This window comes from Pseudoliparis swirei, chromosome 19 (genome assembly GCF_029220125.1).
Source record: "Pseudoliparis swirei isolate HS2019 ecotype Mariana Trench chromosome 19, NWPU_hadal_v1, whole genome shotgun sequence".
NCBI classification, from domain to species: domain Eukaryota; kingdom Metazoa; phylum Chordata; class Actinopteri; order Perciformes; family Liparidae; genus Pseudoliparis; species Pseudoliparis swirei.
Genome location: NC_079406.1, coordinates 3,822,654 through 3,841,343, shown reverse-complemented (window position 1 = coordinate 3,841,343; position 18,690 = coordinate 3,822,654). Strand labels below are relative to the sequence as shown.

Below are 18,690 nucleotides of genomic sequence, written 5' to 3'. Positions count from 1 at the left end.
CCTCCTCCGCTATAAAAAGCTCTTTCTGTGTATATATGTGGTTACTGTCGCCTCGGAGGCAGCAAGAGACAAGAGTTTGTGGGTGGTGGCAGGAGGTGTCTGTGTGTGTGTGTGTGTTGGTGGGGGGGGGTGCGGGGGGGGGCGTGTAACTCACACTCTCAACTCTTCCCTGGCAGCTCTGTCATGTGTGTGTGTGTGTGTGTGTGTGTGTGTTGCAGCAGCTTTCCTCTCCCTAAAGTCCTGTCATTGTGACAACTGCTGGAAAGCAATTAAAGAGACGACATGAGAGGAAACTGCTTCTCCACTCTCATTTTCTCCTCTTCTCATCTTTGCCCTCTCATCCTCCCGCGGTCATTAAAGCTTTTCACCAGGTCATATCGGATCCATATATTAATTATTTATAATTAGGGATGAATCCTTTTCCCTTACTGTCCGCCTTCTTCACACGTCTGTGTATATTGTCTACGCTCTGGTTCCCCCCCCCCCACCCCCCTTACAGCCTTTCAGCATGTGTGAGGCTATAATCTTTTCCTGCTTGTCAAGCCGTGAATACACGGCGACATTACACAACCGTGTGCCTCCACATTTATTTGTGGAGTGTGTGTGAGTGTGTGTGTGTGTGTGTGTGTGTGTGTGGGGGGGGCATGGAGAGAGGCTGCGGTGCTCTACCTTGTCTGAAGGTGTAGATGGTGTCGCTGGCCGACAGGTTGGTGCTGGTGATAAAGTTCTCCCGGGTGGACGACTCGACCTCCACCCGGGACCAGCGCTCCAGGTTGCCGTGGAAACCGCTCACTTCGCCCGTGGGGAGGGTGATGTTGGTCAAACGGCCCTCGCTGTTGTACCTTTGGAGAGTAAACACAAAGCGGATCATGTCCGAGTGCACGTGTGGACACACACACACACACACACACACACACACACACACACAAGCCAATAAACACACATGTGCAGACTCACTATCGCCTCGGTTCTCCTGTGATGCACAAACATCGGCACACAGTGACTGTCAACTGTGATTTATACGCGTAATTATCCAGCCGTGGAATTTGAGACAGAGACTCGGTCCGCGGTGAATAATTCAATCGGACGTGTGTGTGTGTGTGTGTGTGTGTGTGTGTGTGTGCGATACGTGTGCTAATACACATGTGTGTGATCAAAGAGTGACAAACACCTCCTTTAGAGCGATGGTCCTCAGCCTTTTTTTCGTGATAAACCCTCTGCAAAATATTATACCTCCTAACCAGCGGAAAGATGTAATACACAGCGCTCTGCCATCAGAGTCTGATTTAATATAGAATATATTAAAAATCAGTTGCTGAACGTACACTTACTTTTTAGAGGATTTTTGAATGGATATGCTGATTTTAAATATATTTAAAAGAAATCTCAAGTACCCCCTGAAGTGCCTCCATGTACCCCCAGGGGTACACGTACCCCCATTTGAGAACCACTGCTCACTTAATCAAAGTTTAAAACAGAAACAATATATTTTTTAAAGGTCTCCCGGGCTTTACTGCAGTGATGGCCGACCACCAGATGGCGCTCACATTTCACACCGCACACACATGAGGTCTGACTCACGTTGAAACACCTCCACGTGCACACACACACACACACACACACACACACACGCACACACAGATGAAGAGAGGAAACAGAAGAAGAATAGACGGAGATAATATGAGAGCACATTAAAAAGAGACAAAGGGATACAAATGAAACTTACTCATAAACAGTGGTCCAACTGTTCTCGTCACTCTTGGTTGCTAGGAGACCCGTGTTGCCATGGTAAGTGATGTGGGCGATGTCGTGGCCCTGGGCCGACACCTTTCTCATTGTTCCGCTGTTGCTAAGCGACAGCCAGTACACCTGTCCGCCAGGTAGCGCCAGCCAGAGCGGCACGCCGCGGGCGTCCCGCCTCACCTGCAGCCTGCGGCCGTCGCGGCTCGTCAGCGCCGACAGCTGGCCGTCCGACACGTAGGAGAAGTTGTGCAGGTAGTGGCCCGTGATCAGGTGTTTGGTGTGCATGTGGGATCCATTCTGTCACGAAACGATGACACAAGAGCCGTGAATACGCGGTGGAGCGGTCGTGTTCTCAGAGACTCGTCCTTCACCGAGCGGAAAGCACAGCGTACACATATGTGACCGTGAGCTGGGAACCCAGAGGGACCGACACAGACGCTTCTATTTTAATTCAAAATGTTTTTTCCCCGAATGATCTTTGTTCTGTTGTCGTCTGAGTTCCCCCGGTGCACCCAGAGAACATCATCACACATAGCATTATTAAATGTTCTCCGTTCAACACTCAGAGCATTAAGCTGCTACTGGCTACGAAAAGATACAGTAAAGTCAACCTGAGCCGGGAAGGATGTCGCTCCACCTTCTCTGTGCTTTGTTTATATCGTTTAAATATAAATATAAATATATATATAAATATATATATATATTTATATATATATATGGCTAGCTTACGGCCATCGCTCTGCACTCATTGGTGTTTACAGAATATATATATATATATACATATATATATATACATATATACACACTGTAACCACCAATGAGTGCAGAGCGATGGCCGTAAGCTAGCCATATATATATATATTAACAAAATATATAAATATATACATATATATATATATATATGCTTGTATATATATATAAGCATATATTTAAGCATATATATATTTGCTTCTATTTATATATATGTTCTTATATATATATATATATATATATATATATATATATATATATATATATGGCGAGTTTCCGGCCATCGCTCTGCACTCATTGGTGGTTACAGTTGATCCAGTCTCATGTCTACCAAAGAACTAGTTTCTTTACATCCCAGCGAACTCTCACATGGACCGGGTCAGTATGGTGTTCATACAAAGGTTGTTTACCTGAACTGAGAAATATAACTGAAGTATCTGGGACATTTATATTCAAACCCCCCATGATCTACAGACGACTGGGAGCTGAGGCCGTGTGTACCTGGCTGAAGAGATAAAGCTCCTGGTCCAGTGGGGAGCTGATCTCCACCAGTCCAGCCGTGCTGGGCTGAGGCTGGTTGGGGCCGACGGCTCTGATCCGGATGTTGCCCAGATCGGCGATGTACAAGGTGCCGTTGGGGGCCGCGGCCAGAGAGGAGGGGGCTTTGAGGCGGGCGTCACGGGCGTAGCCTCCGTCTCCTGACAAGAGGAACAAAAAGACCAAACTCTTTATCGGGAAGATCCCCTCGGACGCCAACGCGCCGAGGTCCAGATTACTCTTCAGACACCGAGAGACGAAACAATATGAAGATCCCCCACACAGAAAAATAATGGTTCTTAAATGGTTCTTTAAAAGGTTTTGTGGTTTTACGAAGAACTATCACCTACTGGAGAACACTTTTGGAAATGGTGCCTTAAAGAACCATGTTTTGAAGGTTCTTTGAGACACCTTTATAGGTTCTTTGAAGAACTATTTAAGGGAATGGTTCTTTCAAGGACCCTGGTTTGAAAGGTTCTTTGTGGAACCAGAAATAGTGCCTTCAAGAACACATTTTGAAGGTTCTTTAAGACACCTTTATAGGTTCTTTGAATAACTATTTAAGGAAATGGTGCCTTAAAGAACCCTTTTTAAGGTTCTTTGAGGTACCTTCATAGGTTCTTTGTTTAAGTAAATGGTTCTTTAAGAACCCTGGTTTGAAAGGTTCTTTGTGGAACCAGAAATAGTGCCTTAAAGAACCATGTTTTGAAGGTTCTTTGAGACACCTTTATAGGTTCCTTGAAGAACTATTTAAGGAAATGGTTCCTACAAGAACCCTCGATTGAAAAGTTCCTTGTGGAACCAGAAATGGTGCCTTAAGGAACCCTTTTTAAGGTTCTTTGAGACACCTTTATAGGTTCCTTGAAGAACTTTTTAAGGAAATGGTTCTTTAAAGAACCCTGGCTTGAAAGGTTCTTTCTGGAACCAACAATTTTACTTCTACGGCATCACTCGGAAGAACCATTTTCTGGAACCGAAAATGGTTCTTCAGAGTGATGCCGTAGAAGAACAATTTTCGGTTCCATGTGGCTCCTTAATATTTCTGTGTGCCCGGCGCCGCTTCAGCGTTTATCAGTTCAGCTCAGGACTTGATGTGTTGGGATGCTGCAGCTTCCCGATGGAGTCGATGCCACCGCCTCCATGTGAGCGGCCTCGGCCTATCAGAGGGCGGCGGCGGGCGACTGAATGCATTCAGGATTACAGCCCGGCTCGGTGCAGGCAGCAGGGCGCCATTTATATCTCCGACAGCATGCACATGTGTGTTTATGTGTGTGTGTGTGTTTGTGTGTTTGTGTTCACGTCGTCTTGTATTTGCGGGGTGTGTGTGTGCTCAACACACACGTGCGCCTGTTCAAAGACACTGTCGCCTCTGAAGAGAGTAATCATCTGTTAACACCAAGACGTGATTGAAAATATGCAAAGTGCAACCCGAGGAAGAGGGACGGTCGCAGCCCATTGGCTCGTGGCGTGGGAGAGACACTTCCTCCCCATTTTGGAATAGGAAAGAGGCAGTTTTTTTTATGAGCAGAATTAAATGATAAAATCACATCCTCCGACACTTACAGTGAAAAGAAAAGGACCTAACTGTCAAAAGGAAACCGGCTGTTTTGTTTGGTCCTTTCCTCCATTTATTACATTTCAGGAGCTCCTCATGATCCGCCGTTAAAACCAGAGACCGAGCTTTTCTTTTTCTTTCAGCGGCTGTGATTTGAATAGATTTGAAAGGTTTCTCTGGTTCCTGCAGAAATTTAGCTGGAGGTTTTTACCAAGGAGGATTCTCCTCATGAATATAAATTCACCCTAGCCCACATACACACACACACAACACACATACACATATACACACTCATACAGTTTTATTTTTGTGAGTAATTCACGCCTATGTCCTCACTTTATTTAGCTTCTACTCAGAGTCCTAAATTAATAATGACATGTCACGCATAAGTATGTCAGTGTCATCAGTACACACACAGACACACACACACACACACATATGTTCACAATTTCAAATTACCTACTTTTCCATTGTGACAATATAGATAGTCATTTATTTCCCGTATATATTGTCGTCAGTTACAGAAAACATCATAAGCAAAATATTGCGAAGGCTGAGCCTCCTCATGAATATAAATGCATCCCAGCCCACATACACACACACTAGACACACACACACATATACGGTTTTATTTTTGTGAGTAATTCACGCCTGTGTCCTCACTTTATTTGGCTTCTACTCAGAGTCCTAAATTAATAAAGATATGACACTCATAAGTACGTCAGTGTCTTCAGTACACACACACACACACATGCATACACACATACACATACACATGCACGTACACACACACATGCACGCGCACATGCATGCACACACACGCACATGCATGCACGCACACACACACAGATGGAAACACGCACACACACACATACACACAGACGCATACACATACGCACACACACACATACACACACACGCACACACGCACACACACACGCACATGTTCACAAATTGAAATTGCCGTTACTTACTTTTCCATGGTGACAGTATAGTTATTTATTTCCCGTATATATTGTCGTCAGTTACAGAAAACATCATTAGCCAAAACAGCCGTTCTTATGATATTAAAATTCCATGTGGAATAAATTATTTAGACTCATTCAAGTGGAGAAGAAAACAGTGGAGGAGGAAAAAAAAGTTCCTCTCAAGATGTGGCGATACAATCTGCGGCCGGCGGGAACACACAGGAGGTGAGATGGAATCAGCCGAAATCAAGACACACGGACCACTTCCATTAATTGAAGTCACGTCAAAGCTTTGAAAGAGTTCTGGTTCTCTGAAGCGGGCCAAGTCAGGTACCATCTGATACCGCTCTGTAAGTGCAGTTACATTGTAGTACTGAAATCCTGTTCAGACATAATCTAGTGCTTTCACATGACTGTGTGTGTGTGTGTGTGTGTGTGTGTGTGTGTGTGTGTGTGTGTGTGACCCACCGGAGAAGCAGTCACAGTTGGGGTCTATCTTGCAGTCGCAGTCCGTGGGCGCTCCAGAGATCACCGATATCTCCCCGTTGGTCGACACCTGTTCAAAAAACACAATGTTCAATCATTTTTGTTTTCCTCTCATCTCTCTGACAAACAACCTGACGGCGTTACAGGAAAAAAATAATAAGAATACCATCAGATGGGAATACAGATTAATGATGTGAAAAGGATAATGGCTGAATTTGGATGCCTTTGTCTGACAATGATATCTCAGGTGAATTATATTTTCTTTCTTTTTTATCATAAAAACTAAATAATTACGAATCTTCGGTGGATATATGGGGCTTTAGTGACAGATTGATGAATGTTTGTACCTCTCGAGACAAATTAAACTGGTTGTCCTGGTGGAGACGTTGCTATAAATGAGGGTGAAAACTGCAACACCAACAGTTTGATGTTGATGCATCTTGGAGGGCTAATGTAGTTTTAACTGGTCCGAGGAGAATTATTTGGCTTATTCGCTTTCTTTTGCGTAGAGACGAGACCTCTAATGTTTAGTAATTTACACGTAATATCTAGAAAACATATTTAAAGGGTCTATGAGGACAAATGGAACATCATATTTGTTGTGTAATCACCTGAAACTAAGAACCGTTACGTCTTCGTTAGCTGAAGAAGGAGCCCTCCATAGGGAGCTCTTAACGGTGTCCGCCACTCCACTTATCATGCGCAATATGTGACATATTACTACTATCTACCTGTATAGTGTTTTCTTTATACTTTGTCTTTATTATTATTGTTATTTCTAAACTGAACTAGATTTCCAATGTCTCTGGACTCTTGGTCTAGGGACACAAATGGTAAATAAAACCTTGAAACTTGAAATTTGAAGCTTGATATTGGACCGCAGTGTTCCTACGGTAGTCCAGAATGGACAAACCAGACACGGGGCTCTGGAGAGAACCTTTTGTTGTTGTTGTTTTGGTCACTGAAGGTCACAGTAGTTCTCGACTTGGAAGCGATGGTCAAACTGCAGTACCGCCGGCCGCCACTTAATTTAAAGCTCCCTAAGCGTTATCGTGGGAAGCGGAGGGGTATTCAGTTGGTTTAATCTTCATTCTACACACTGCGCCTTAAACATAAGGATTACCGACTGAGAATAAACTACTTTCGGAAATTATGTAATTAATTAATATAGATAAATTAATTTGCATATAGAGTCTGCTGCTTCTGTTTCTGCCTGTCGATAAAGTCATGAAACACATGGAATGACAGAATAAACCCCTTTATAAGACAAGAAGGGGTCTACGAGGACCACAGCTGGTAAGGTGAAGGTTAATCCTTGTGTGTCAACCAGTTGTAACTTGTTTAATTAGGGAACTTTAGAGCGGCAGGTTGTGTCACGGCTAGCTGTCACTCTCCGGTCTTTGTGCTAAGCTAACTGCTAGTACGGTAGCCTTATTTTTGTAGTTCGTAGTTTTGATCCGCTCATCTGAGGCTCAACATGAAAAGCAGAAAAGCCAATTAGTGTAGAACCCAACATGTTGAACGATTACTTTAAAGATGTAAGATCTCAGCCTGGGTTATCCAGAGAGGGAAATCAATCCCAACTGAGGCAAAACTTCTGCACTTTAAGCCCCAACTTCAGACTAAAAGCAGTTCATCCACTTGTTCTCTGACACGAGCGTCCTCCAGTCGTCCTAATCAGTTCCGAGCTCCCAGCAGGAGGACCTCTTTCTATATATATAATGTATATATATATATATACATTATATATATGGTCAAATATAGAAAGAAGAGCTTTTGATATACAAAATAAGGATCATCTTCTTCTTTTAAAGTCTTGTGACTCGTATTGGATCAAAATGCTCCAACTTGAACAAAATCTGCCCGTTTCACTGAAGACAATTTTCACTTAATTAAAAACAAACAAGCATCGCCTCAACGGTGCTAATTCGGGATGCTATGATTGCGACCCGACTGCACCTCAAAGCTCTCCAATATCATGCAGATTCAATCACGTTAACCACATACCGGTTATGGATGCCGGGTCCTTGATATTATGACGAAGTTCAACAGGGCTTATTGCGCTGAATGAAAAAGTAAGATTCTTGTGGCTTATGAGTAAAAGTCATTTCGGATGAAAAGTAAAGGTTGATGTGCGTGTGATTAAAAAAAAGAAAATTCTGAAATATCTCGTCAGTCTGTGCCTGTCTCAGCTTAGTTTGTCTCACAGGTGACACACACACACACACACACACACACACACCCCACACACAGTCATCTGTGTTTCATTTAGTTTCCACCTGCATCAAAACTGTATCTGCACATCAGGGTCTGGAACGTGTTGATTCCAACGCATCGTCATTAGTTTTGTTTTCACAACTCATTGTCATTAAGAGGTTCCACTCGCTCTCTACAGGAGAACGTCTTCTGGGAGCGTGAGAAGGAAGCTTCAGAAATAACTCCTATTTTGAGGAGGGTTTTTTTCTGTGTGAATGGTCCTGAGTGACAAGTATACTTCCAAAAAAAAGACATACTTGACTGCGCTATCTCACATGGCTGGCCAGACTCCATCAAAAGAAAGTATCTGAGGCTTTTTTTGGTTCCGGCCTGCCTCCACATGGACTCAGTGTCGGGCTGCTGACCACAAAGGGAATATTGATTGAGTCCAACGGGCAATATATGTGTTGTTGCCGGAGCCCGAATGGGGCTGTGACTGCACGCTGCTCGTTAATGGAGCTGATGGAACACAAAAGTCAAACATTTTCTTTCTTTAAGCGGAAAAAAAAGACTTTGGGAAATTATTATTGAATCAGATTTTTTTATGTCAATGTGTAAGTTTCTTGCTGCACGGCATCCGTTACCGTAGCAACAACCCAACATTAGTTATGCAACGTGGCTTTAAGGATGCCATATACCAGTAGTGGGTTTAAGGGTGTCATATACCAGTGGAGGCTTTAAGGGTGTCATATGCCAGTAGTGGGTTTAAGGGTGTCATATGCCAGTAGGAGCTTTAAGGGTGTCATATGCCAGGAGGAGCTTTAAGGGTGTCATATGCCAGTAGTGGGTTTAAGGGTGTCATATGCCAGTAGTGGGTTTAAGGGTGTCATATGCCAGTAGGAGCTTTAAGGGTGTCATATGCCAGTAGGAGCTTTAAGGGTGTCATATGCCAGTAGTGGCTTTAAGGGTGTCATATGCCAGTAGTAGCTTTAAGGGTGTCATATGCCAGTAGTGGCTTTAAGGGTGTCATATGCCAGTAGTGGCTTTAAGGGTGTCATATGCCAGTAGTGGCTTTAAGGGTGTCATATGCCAGTAGTGGCTTTAAGGGTGTCATATGCCAGTAGTGGCTTTGGCGTCATATGCCAGTAGTGGCTTTAAGGGTGTCATATGCCAGTAGTGGCTTTAAGGGTGTCATATGCCAGTAGTGGCTTTAAGGGTGTCATATGCCAGTAGTAGCTTTAAGGGTGTCATATGCCAGTAGTAGCTTTAAGGGTGTCATATGCCAGTAGTGGCTTTAAGGGTGTCATATGCCAGTAGTGGCTTTAAGGGTGTCATATGCCAGTCGGAGCTTTAAGGGTGTCATATGCCAGTAGGAGCTTTAAGGGTGTCATATGCCAGTAGGAGCTTTAAGGGTGTCATATGCCAGTAGGAGCTTTAAGGGTGTCATATGCCAGTAGGAGCTTTAAGGGTGTCATATGCCAGTAGGAGCTTTAAGGGTGTCATATGTCAGTAGGAGCTTTAAGGGTGTCATATGTCAGTGGTAGCTTTAAGGGTGTCATATGCCAGTAGGAGCTTTAAGGGTGTCATATGTCAGTGGTAGCTTTAAGGGTGTCATATGCCAGTAGGAGCTTTAAGGGTGTCATATGCCAGTAGTAGCTTTAAGGGTGTCATATGCCAGTAGGAGCTTTAAGGGTGTCATATGTCAGTGGTAGCTTTAAGGGTGTCATATGCCAGTAGGAGCTTTAAGGGTGTCACATGTCAGTAGTGGCTTTAAGGGTGTCATATGCCAGTAGGAGCTTTAAGGGTGTCATATGCCAGTAGGAGCTTTAAGGGTGTCATATGCCAGTAGGAGCTTTAAGGGTGTCATATGTCAGTGGTAGCTTTAAGGGTGTCATATGCCAGTAGGAGCTTTAAGGGTGTCATATGTCAGTGGTAGCTTTAAGGGTGTCATATGCCAGTAGGAGCTTTAAGGGTGTCACATGTCAGTAGTGGCTTTAAGGGTGTCATATGCCAGTAGGAGCTTTAAGGGTGTCACATGCCAGTAGTGGCTTTAAGGGTGTCATATGCCAGTCGGAGCTTTAAGGGTGTCATATGCCAGTAGGAGCTTTAAGGGTGTCATATGTCAGTGGTAGCTTTAAGGGTGTCAAATGCCAAAGTTGTTTGTAAATATCAGTGAAAAAGGGACCCTGGTGGATGGTATCAGTCACTGATTCTACATCCATCATCGGTCGCTGCCTTCAAAGCCGAATCGGAGATGAAAGGAACAATGCATGTTGGTTTGTCGACCTGCTGGATGCGGTTGATGCGCCTCTCGTCGGTCTCGGCGATGTACAGCGTGCCCATGTGGGACAGGGCGATGGCCTTGGCGGCCTCCAGGGTGGTGCGCACCGCCGCCCACCTCACCAGGTGGTGGTCGATGCCTGGGACCTGGCAGTGGATGGGGCGGCCCGCCACGATGCGCACCTGGTTGTTTTCTGAAACCTGGTATGGAAGAAAAAAAAAAGACCATCTATGAAGTATAAAAGAAACAGGAAGTACATAATTACAAGGGAAGTGGAATCGGCTCCATTGTGACACAGACTTAGACAGTAAACTCTGGTGCTGCGTAGCGATGGAAGTGTTTGGGTGAGAAAAGAAATACCAGAGTCAAAAAAAAGAAGTGTTGATTGCATGCTTTTCTTTTTCTGTTTTAAAAAATCAAGGTGTTTTTATTCTCTCCTTTCTTTCCTTAGCCTCACTCGCTCTAAATGAGCCTTAATTAAGAGACATCACTGCAGAGAATTTGTGAAATATATCACTCTTTATTCCTCGGCTGTACACAGTGTCACTCTTTAATAACAGTATAGGCTTAGGAGAGAGGTTTTTTCGACGTGTTTGGTGTGTATGTGTGTGTGTGTGTGTGTGCGTTCAGGAATGTCTCTCCACCTGCAACACAATGTTGTTGTCCAGGATGTAGAGGGAGTCGTCCAGCGGGTTGATGGCCAGGTCTGTCGGCCACTCCAAGCGCACCTGCGGAATGACCCAGAACGTACTTTACAGAAACTGTACTTCTATAAAAAAAAAAGTAAAAACACACGAGAGTCAGTGATACAAATAATAGCTCTGTAATAACACAGTATTAAGCACCCCCCCCCCCCCTCATGCAAAAGGTCACCTGTGGGCAGGGAGCCTTCCCCGTGTTTATTCAAGACTCGCCTCGGCGCCGTCGCAAATGTCAGCCAATAACCCGCGAGCGGCGCTGGGCTCAAATAGCATACCCAGCTCCACACCAACGCACAGCGACGCACAGCTGGCCACATCGCGGTTCCTCTCTCTCTCTCTCCTCTCTCTCTCTCTCTCTCTCTCTCTCACAAAGACTCAAACTGTGAGCTGCGGAGACGACGCGCCGTGATGGATGACTCCCGAGGACGGATTGGTAAATAAATGGATCATGTTTAAATTGCCACTGACACGTCCAATTATAGGCACTGTCAAATGAGAGGGAAGAGGGTTCACTCTGGAATCCCATTTTAAGGAGGTAGAGAGAGAGAGAGAGAGAGAGATTCATCAAGCGGGAATCACTCCGAAGAAGACACGCATCACAACTCTCGCGCTCGTGATATTGAACTTTGTGCAGCGATGGCAGGACATCAGGACATAAGTTCTTCGACAAGTTCGGTCGAGCTGTTCCTGCTCAATTATAGTCAAACTGAAACTAAAATGAAAACTAAAAAGGTCTCAAACTCAAGAAAAGGAATATACAATATATATATATATATATATATATATATATATATATATACATACAGGATATATTTCTGTTCTCTCTGTTATTGATTGTAAATTACATTTCGCGTGTAGTTAACTTACGTTGATGGCCGTTCTCTATTATTCTCTGTGATCTTGGATCGACATTATTTCGGGGATACGAGTGTATATGAAAGACAAAGATGTTCCCAGCTAACGTGAGTTAGCCGCCCCTGAGTGTGCAGGAGCATGAGTGTATATGAAAGACAAAGATGTTCCCAGCTAACGTGAGTTAGCCGCCCCTGAGAGTGCAGGAGCATTAGTGTATATGAAAGACAAAGATGTTCCCAGCTAACGTGAGTTAGCCGCCCCTGAGAGTGCAGGAGCATGAGTGTTTATGAAAGACAAAGATGTTCCCAGCTAACGTTAGTTAGCCGCCCCTGTGTGCACAAGAGTGTGCCGGAGCGTCTGGTGCCTCAGCGGGTGTTGAAAGAACACAAGTAGCGTCTGAAATAATTGAGCTATTGTTAGAAAGAGGGCAAAATAACTTCCATTGTTTCAGATGCACAAGCTGCAGCATCCTCACGGGTTACATTTCCGTATGCACGGGAAGCGAGAGGTCAACATCTCGGCTGTTCTCTTTTGCATGAATCCAGAGCGCGGCGACGTTTGCCTCGCCGTGCGGAGGCTTCCATCAACGCCGACGCCACATCGGAGTCGCGGCGGTTTGTCGGAACAAACACGGACGAGAGGACGAGCGCGCCGCAGAGACCGAGAGCTAACGCGAGTGAAGGCGACACGGGGTCCCTTTAAAAGACACGTAAGAGTACCCTGGGAATTCACCCTGGCTGAACACGCATATTCACACACACACACACACACGCGTGTGGGCAGAGATCCCTCCACAGAGCCGGCAGTTCATCAATAATTCAGCCTCTGCTCTAATAGGCCTGATATAAGTCGGCAGTGTGATCTGAGGGCTGGCTGATCAAATCTGTGCGGTAGCTGTCTTTGGTCTTTGCTTCACTTACTATCTCAGTCTCCCGCTTGCACACACACACACACACACACACACACACACACACCCACACCCACACACACACACACACACACACACACACACACACACACACACACACACACACACACACACACACACACACACACAAGGAACAAACCCTCAAACAACTTCAAGGAGACAGAAAGGCTTTCTGTGGAGGAGGTCGGGGCAATTTAGATTTAAAAAACAATCACTGACTGCAAGAGATCCACAAACTTATTATTTTGGCGTATATTTCACTTATTGACACAAACTGGCTCATATTTCTACGTTCTAAGTCTTATATTTCTAAGTCTGTCTTATATTCATACGGCCTATGTATTATATTTCCATGTTAAATGTCTTATATTTCTACGTTTTATGTCTCATATTTCTACGTTTCCATGTCTTATATTTCTTCGTTCTATGTCATATATTTTATTCGACTGTCTTATATATCTACGTTCTATGTCTTATATTTCTACGTTCTACTGTTTTATATTTCTATGTTTCATGTCTTATACTTCTACATTCTATTGTCTAATATGTCTATGTTCTATGTCTTATATTTCTACTGTCTTATACTTCTCTGTTCTATGTCTTATATTTCTACATTTCATGTCTTATACTTCTACGTTCTATGTCTTATATTTCTACTTTCTACTGTCTTATATTTCTACTGTCTTATACTTCTATGTTCTGTCTTATATTTCTTCTGTCTTATACTTCTATGTTCTATGTCTTATATTTCTACATTTCACGACTTATACTTCTACGTTCTATGTCTTGTATTTCTACATTTCATGTCTTATATTTCTGCGTTATATATCTTGAATTTCTACGTTTCACGTCCTATACTTCTATGTTCTATGTCTTATATTTCTACGTTCTATGACTTATATTTCTACGTTCTATGTCTTGTATTTCTACGTTCCATGTCTTATATTTCTACGTTCTATGTCTTATATTTCTAAATAAACTACCCAGGTGTCTGTGGTTGCTGCTCTGTGTTCTCGGCTCACCTGGCTGATGTCCATGCGTGCGTCGCAGCTCAGCGGCTGCGTCGCCATCAGTCCGTTTGAGCCAATCACGGTGGAGAGCAGACCCCTCTCGTTAATCTTCTGGATGGTGGTGCCGTCGACGAAGTAGACCACGCCCCTCTTATCCACCGCAATACCTGTGCGGGAGAGAGAGAGAGAGAGAGGTAGAGTGAGCTTCTTGAAGAAGACACATTCAGTGCGTTTACATGATGGTACAATTCTAATCTTGCTTTAGTCGGACTATGCTATCTTTTGGGGGATCTGCTATTATCCCAATATACATGGCAGTGAGTAATTCGAATCATTGGCCGAAAGCATGTCATATCTGATACGATAGGTGGCGCTGTTTTCATTACAACTCGTGGTGATACAACCATTTCCGCTTGACCTCTTCACCACCACCAACAACAACCAACAACAACAACATCAACATTTCGAGAAAGATGGCGAACAGAGAGCAAGGCGAAGCTACATCCCTCTACTATTCTTGCATGATGTTAATAGTGACATTATCGTCTCTTTCGACTCTTTCGACTTCCGGGTCACGACATGGGAGGGAGGGGGGAGGAGGGCGGCGGGATCTCAAGCATGCGCAAAGACGCAAAGTCCAGTTCCTAATCCAATTCACCGTTACATGCCGCGATAGTCGAACTATCAACCGGATCGGATCGAGTTATCCAGGGGTGTTCATCGGATCGTAGTCGGACCGCACATAGTCGAACAAAGATGTTTACGTGAAACGGATAATTCGATTTCAGTCCGACTAAGCCAGTTATTCGAATGCATGTAAACACGGTCAGTATTAGTGTTGAGAGAACAAAAGGAGGGGAAAAGGGAAGAAAAAAAACGTGAAAGACGAGCACAAGAGAAGAGAGGAGGTGGAGAGTGAGTGAGTAAAGGCAGAGGAGTAGAGTGGAGGGAGAGAGGAGTGGGATGTGGAGAGGCATCCGACTCAGTTAAGACATTCAGCTCAGCATGCGGCCGTCTTATCAAAGGCACTGCGCCACAGAAATGTAATTATATTTCCATTCCGGAGCTCACTAAAGGGATTAGAACAATGCAACCGGAGGAAGAAGTTATTTGTCACACTAGATGTGCGCAGGGTGCCGCAGTGAACTTTTGACACTTCGTGCACGTGTGCAATGCGGAATGTGCGTCGGCGAAATCGGAAGAAAGGAACGCGCGAGCACTCGAAGATGTGAAGATGTGGAGCGCAATCAGGGGAGGACTTTTACATATTTTTTAAGGGGCAGTTTTTTGCCCCACTGACTGAAATCCAGGGGCATTTAAAAAGAGAATTGGGGGCACTTTTTGAAACTTGTGAAATAACATGTAATCTTTGTTCATAAATAAGAAATATACTTATTTAGGCTTACAGTATATGAGCGAGTGTCATAAAAATGGCAATAATAAGACTATTATGCAGTAGTCCACAGATTCAAAGTGAAACAGAAAAAATAAATCAGACAATCATATTCAATGTTATTCTTATTTATTTGTGGTTATTTATTCATTAATTTTTATAACAACTATTAAAAATTATAACTTATTTCTTTGTTTTTTAGAATGAAAAAACATATTTATTGATTTTTTGTGTGTGTACCTACCTAGTACAGGAAATACAGATCGGACACACACAACAAAGAACAATTAAATTATCAGAATTATGAGAAGAAATTCTGGGGGTATTTTTCTGCCCCTCTCCTAGTGACACCAGGGGCAACATTATATTTCTTAGGGTCCGTTTTGCCCTTTGACCTCGTGTATTTCTGACGCTGAGCGTAGCGTAAAATTGAACTCTCCTTGCAGCGGAGCTCTGCGGTAGACATCGAGGGAAGAGGGGGAGTAGGGGGGGGGGGGAGAGAGAGAGAGGTACGTTCCAGGTATTAAGGTCAGGGCAGACTATGAATCATCTGTTATGGATGAGGAGCGACCTTCACCCCCCCCCCCCCCCCCGTCTCATCTCCATTCAGAGAATATCCCTCCGACTCAACTCCTCGACGGCGTAATCTCCCGCGACTCGACCCTCACCTCTCACGCCGTATGGCGCCAATTCCCCCCGTTGATTGCTTTCACTTAGCATCGGCGGCAATAAGCCATAATTCAATATTTCCACCTGCCATCCCCCCCATGAACGCGGGTCACCGGTGTGCCATTTAAAAATGCATTGTGTTTACGGATTCTCATTAAGTTTATAGATATATCCCTTTATCTCGAGTGTGCCTCAAAGGATAATGGAGACAAAGCCTTCTTATATATAACCTCAATAGATTAAATCTAAATGGTGCAATACAATACGCAACAATAAAAAACAATATGCCCAGTGGGATTGTAAAAAGATATATCTATAAAAAATAGGTATTTCCAATTTATCCTTCTATTATTCTCACTATCATTCCATTACGTGTATATTGGGAGAGCAACTTTCTTCTTCTTTATTGCTCTGGCTCTCTGGTCTCTGGCTCCTTTTTACAACTAACGATTATTTTAATAATCGATTAATCTGTTGATTATTTTTTGGGATTAATCGATGAATCTGATGGAGAATAAAACAACATTAATTTTCAACACTTTATTCAAAATCAGAACTGACAACGCTTTAATCGGCCGGCTATTTGTGGTTTAATTGCATCAGTGAGGGGGCGGGGCTTATAGGGGGCGGGGCTTATCTCTGTTGCTTCGCTTCGTGGAAACAGTTATCATTTCCGCCACGGAAGAAATAGCCACTATTTCTACGTTATGCTTGTGGACATCCCACAAACGTCGTATCATCTAACACCCTCGTGTTTGGGTTCATCACATTAATATCATATATTTATTTATTTATATATATACATATATATATGTATATATATATATATATCACACAGCTCGGTCTATGTCTCAATGACTGCCGCTTTTTTACCGAATACCGCATCCTTCTGTGTGTGTGTGTGTGTGTGTGTGTGTGTGTAAACAGGTTGATGAGAGCTGTGAGGATGAACTGAAACATTTTAAGCCAAACAATGCGCTGGATGAAAGATGCTGAAACACACCAGAGGACCCGAGGGGCTGAACGGGGGTTGGTGATTCCCTGAGAGGTCACCGCTAGGTGTGACCCATGAGCCGCTGGGTCTTTGTTAAAAAAATATAAATTAGTGAGGCTTGAGAACATCGGAAAAATAGTTTGGGAAATTTCCCTTCAGAATTTCCCCGTAGCACAGGGCGATTATCATTTAATTATAATTTTAACTTTAATTACTATTTTTGTTGAAGCAACAGAGGAAAGAGACAATCGGAGGAGCTCGACCCGTTTGGTGAGGAGTTTTATGGAAAAGAGAAACTGACACACACACACACACACACACACATACACACACACACACACACACACACAAACCACATATGTTCACAAATTAAACTTATCATCACTTACTTAAGGAAGGAAGGAAGGAAGGAGGAAAGGAGGAAGGAAGGGAGGAAGGAAGGAGGAAGGTAGGGTGAAAAGAGACAGGAGGGAGGGGAGGAAGGAAGAAAGGAAGGGGGAAAGAATGAAGGAAGGAAGGGGGAAGGAGAAAGTAAAGAATACAAAAGACAGGAAGGAGGGGAGGAAGAAAGGAAATGAAGGAAGGAGGAAAAGACACAGGAGGGAAGGGAGGAAGGAAGGAAGGAAAGGAAGGAAGAAAAGAGGCAGGAGAGGGGAGGAAGGAAGAAAGGAAGGAAGGGGGAAGGAGGAAGGAAAGAATACAAAAGAGACAGGAGGGAGTGGAGGAAGGAAGGAAGAAAAGAGACAGGAGGGAGGAGAGGAAGGAAAGTAAGGAAGGAAGAAAAGAGACAAGAGGGAGTGGAGGAAGGAAGGAAGAAAAGAGACAGGAGGGAGGAGAGGAAGAAAGGAAAGTAAGAAAGGAAGAAAAGAGACAAGAGGGAGGGGAGGAAGGAAGAAAGGAAGGAATGGGGAAGGAGGAAGGAAAGAATACAAAAGAGACAGGATGGAGTGGAGGAAGGAAGGAAGAAAAGAAACAGGAGGGAGGAGAGGAAGAAAGGAAAGTAAGAAAGGAAGAAAAGAGACAAGAGGGAGGGGAGGAAGGAAGAAAGGAAGGAATGGGGAAGGAGGAAGGAAAGAATACAAAAGAGACAGGAGGGAGTGGAGGAAGGAAGGAAGAAAAGAAACAGGAGGGAGGAGAGGAAGAAAAGGAAGGAAGAAAAGAGACAAGAGGGAGGAGAGGAAGAAAGGAAAGTAAGAAAGGAAGAAAAGAGACAAGAGGGAGGGGAGGAAGGAAGGAAGGAAGGAGGAAGGAAGGAAGGAGGAAGGAAGGAAGCCCTCCTCGATGATGGACTCTGAGGCGATGCTCTTCTCTCACTCCCCGAGCCTCGGATACAAACGGCCACCGCCCTTTCCCCCGGGCGCCACTGAGGCCTCGTCCTCCCGGACACACAAAAGCTTTCTTTACACATAGATTTCATTCACCTTGATGCACACACACACACACACACACACACACACACACACACACACACACACACACACACACACACACACACACACACACACACACACACACACACGCCGTCCTCAAACGGAGAGCAACCCTGGACCGACCCCGGCGAGTCATAAATCGTGCAGAGTGGAGGCGGGGCAGAGGGGAGGGGGGAGGGGCCAGGGGTCAGCGT

General features: G+C 44.2%; 1 protein-coding gene across 2 annotated transcripts in view; it reads right to left on the bottom strand.

The window, feature by feature from the left end:
- Positions 1-18,690, bottom strand: part of tenm1 (teneurin transmembrane protein 1) — a 233,911-nt gene that overhangs the window by 18,959 nt on the left and 196,262 nt on the right. For both annotated transcript variants that reach the window (XM_056438944.1, XM_056438945.1), the window contains 7 exons: positions 14,023-14,177; positions 11,161-11,244; positions 10,522-10,716; positions 6,022-6,109; positions 2,995-3,191; positions 1,727-2,040; positions 670-842 (listed from right to left, as the gene is read on the bottom strand). In XM_056438944.1, the coding sequence (XP_056294919.1) occupies positions 670-842; positions 1,727-2,040; positions 2,995-3,191; positions 6,022-6,109; positions 10,522-10,716; positions 11,161-11,244; positions 14,023-14,177 (1,206 nt within the window). The remainder of the gene's footprint in view (positions 1-669; positions 843-1,726; positions 2,041-2,994; positions 3,192-6,021; positions 6,110-10,521; positions 10,717-11,160; positions 11,245-14,022; positions 14,178-18,690) is intronic.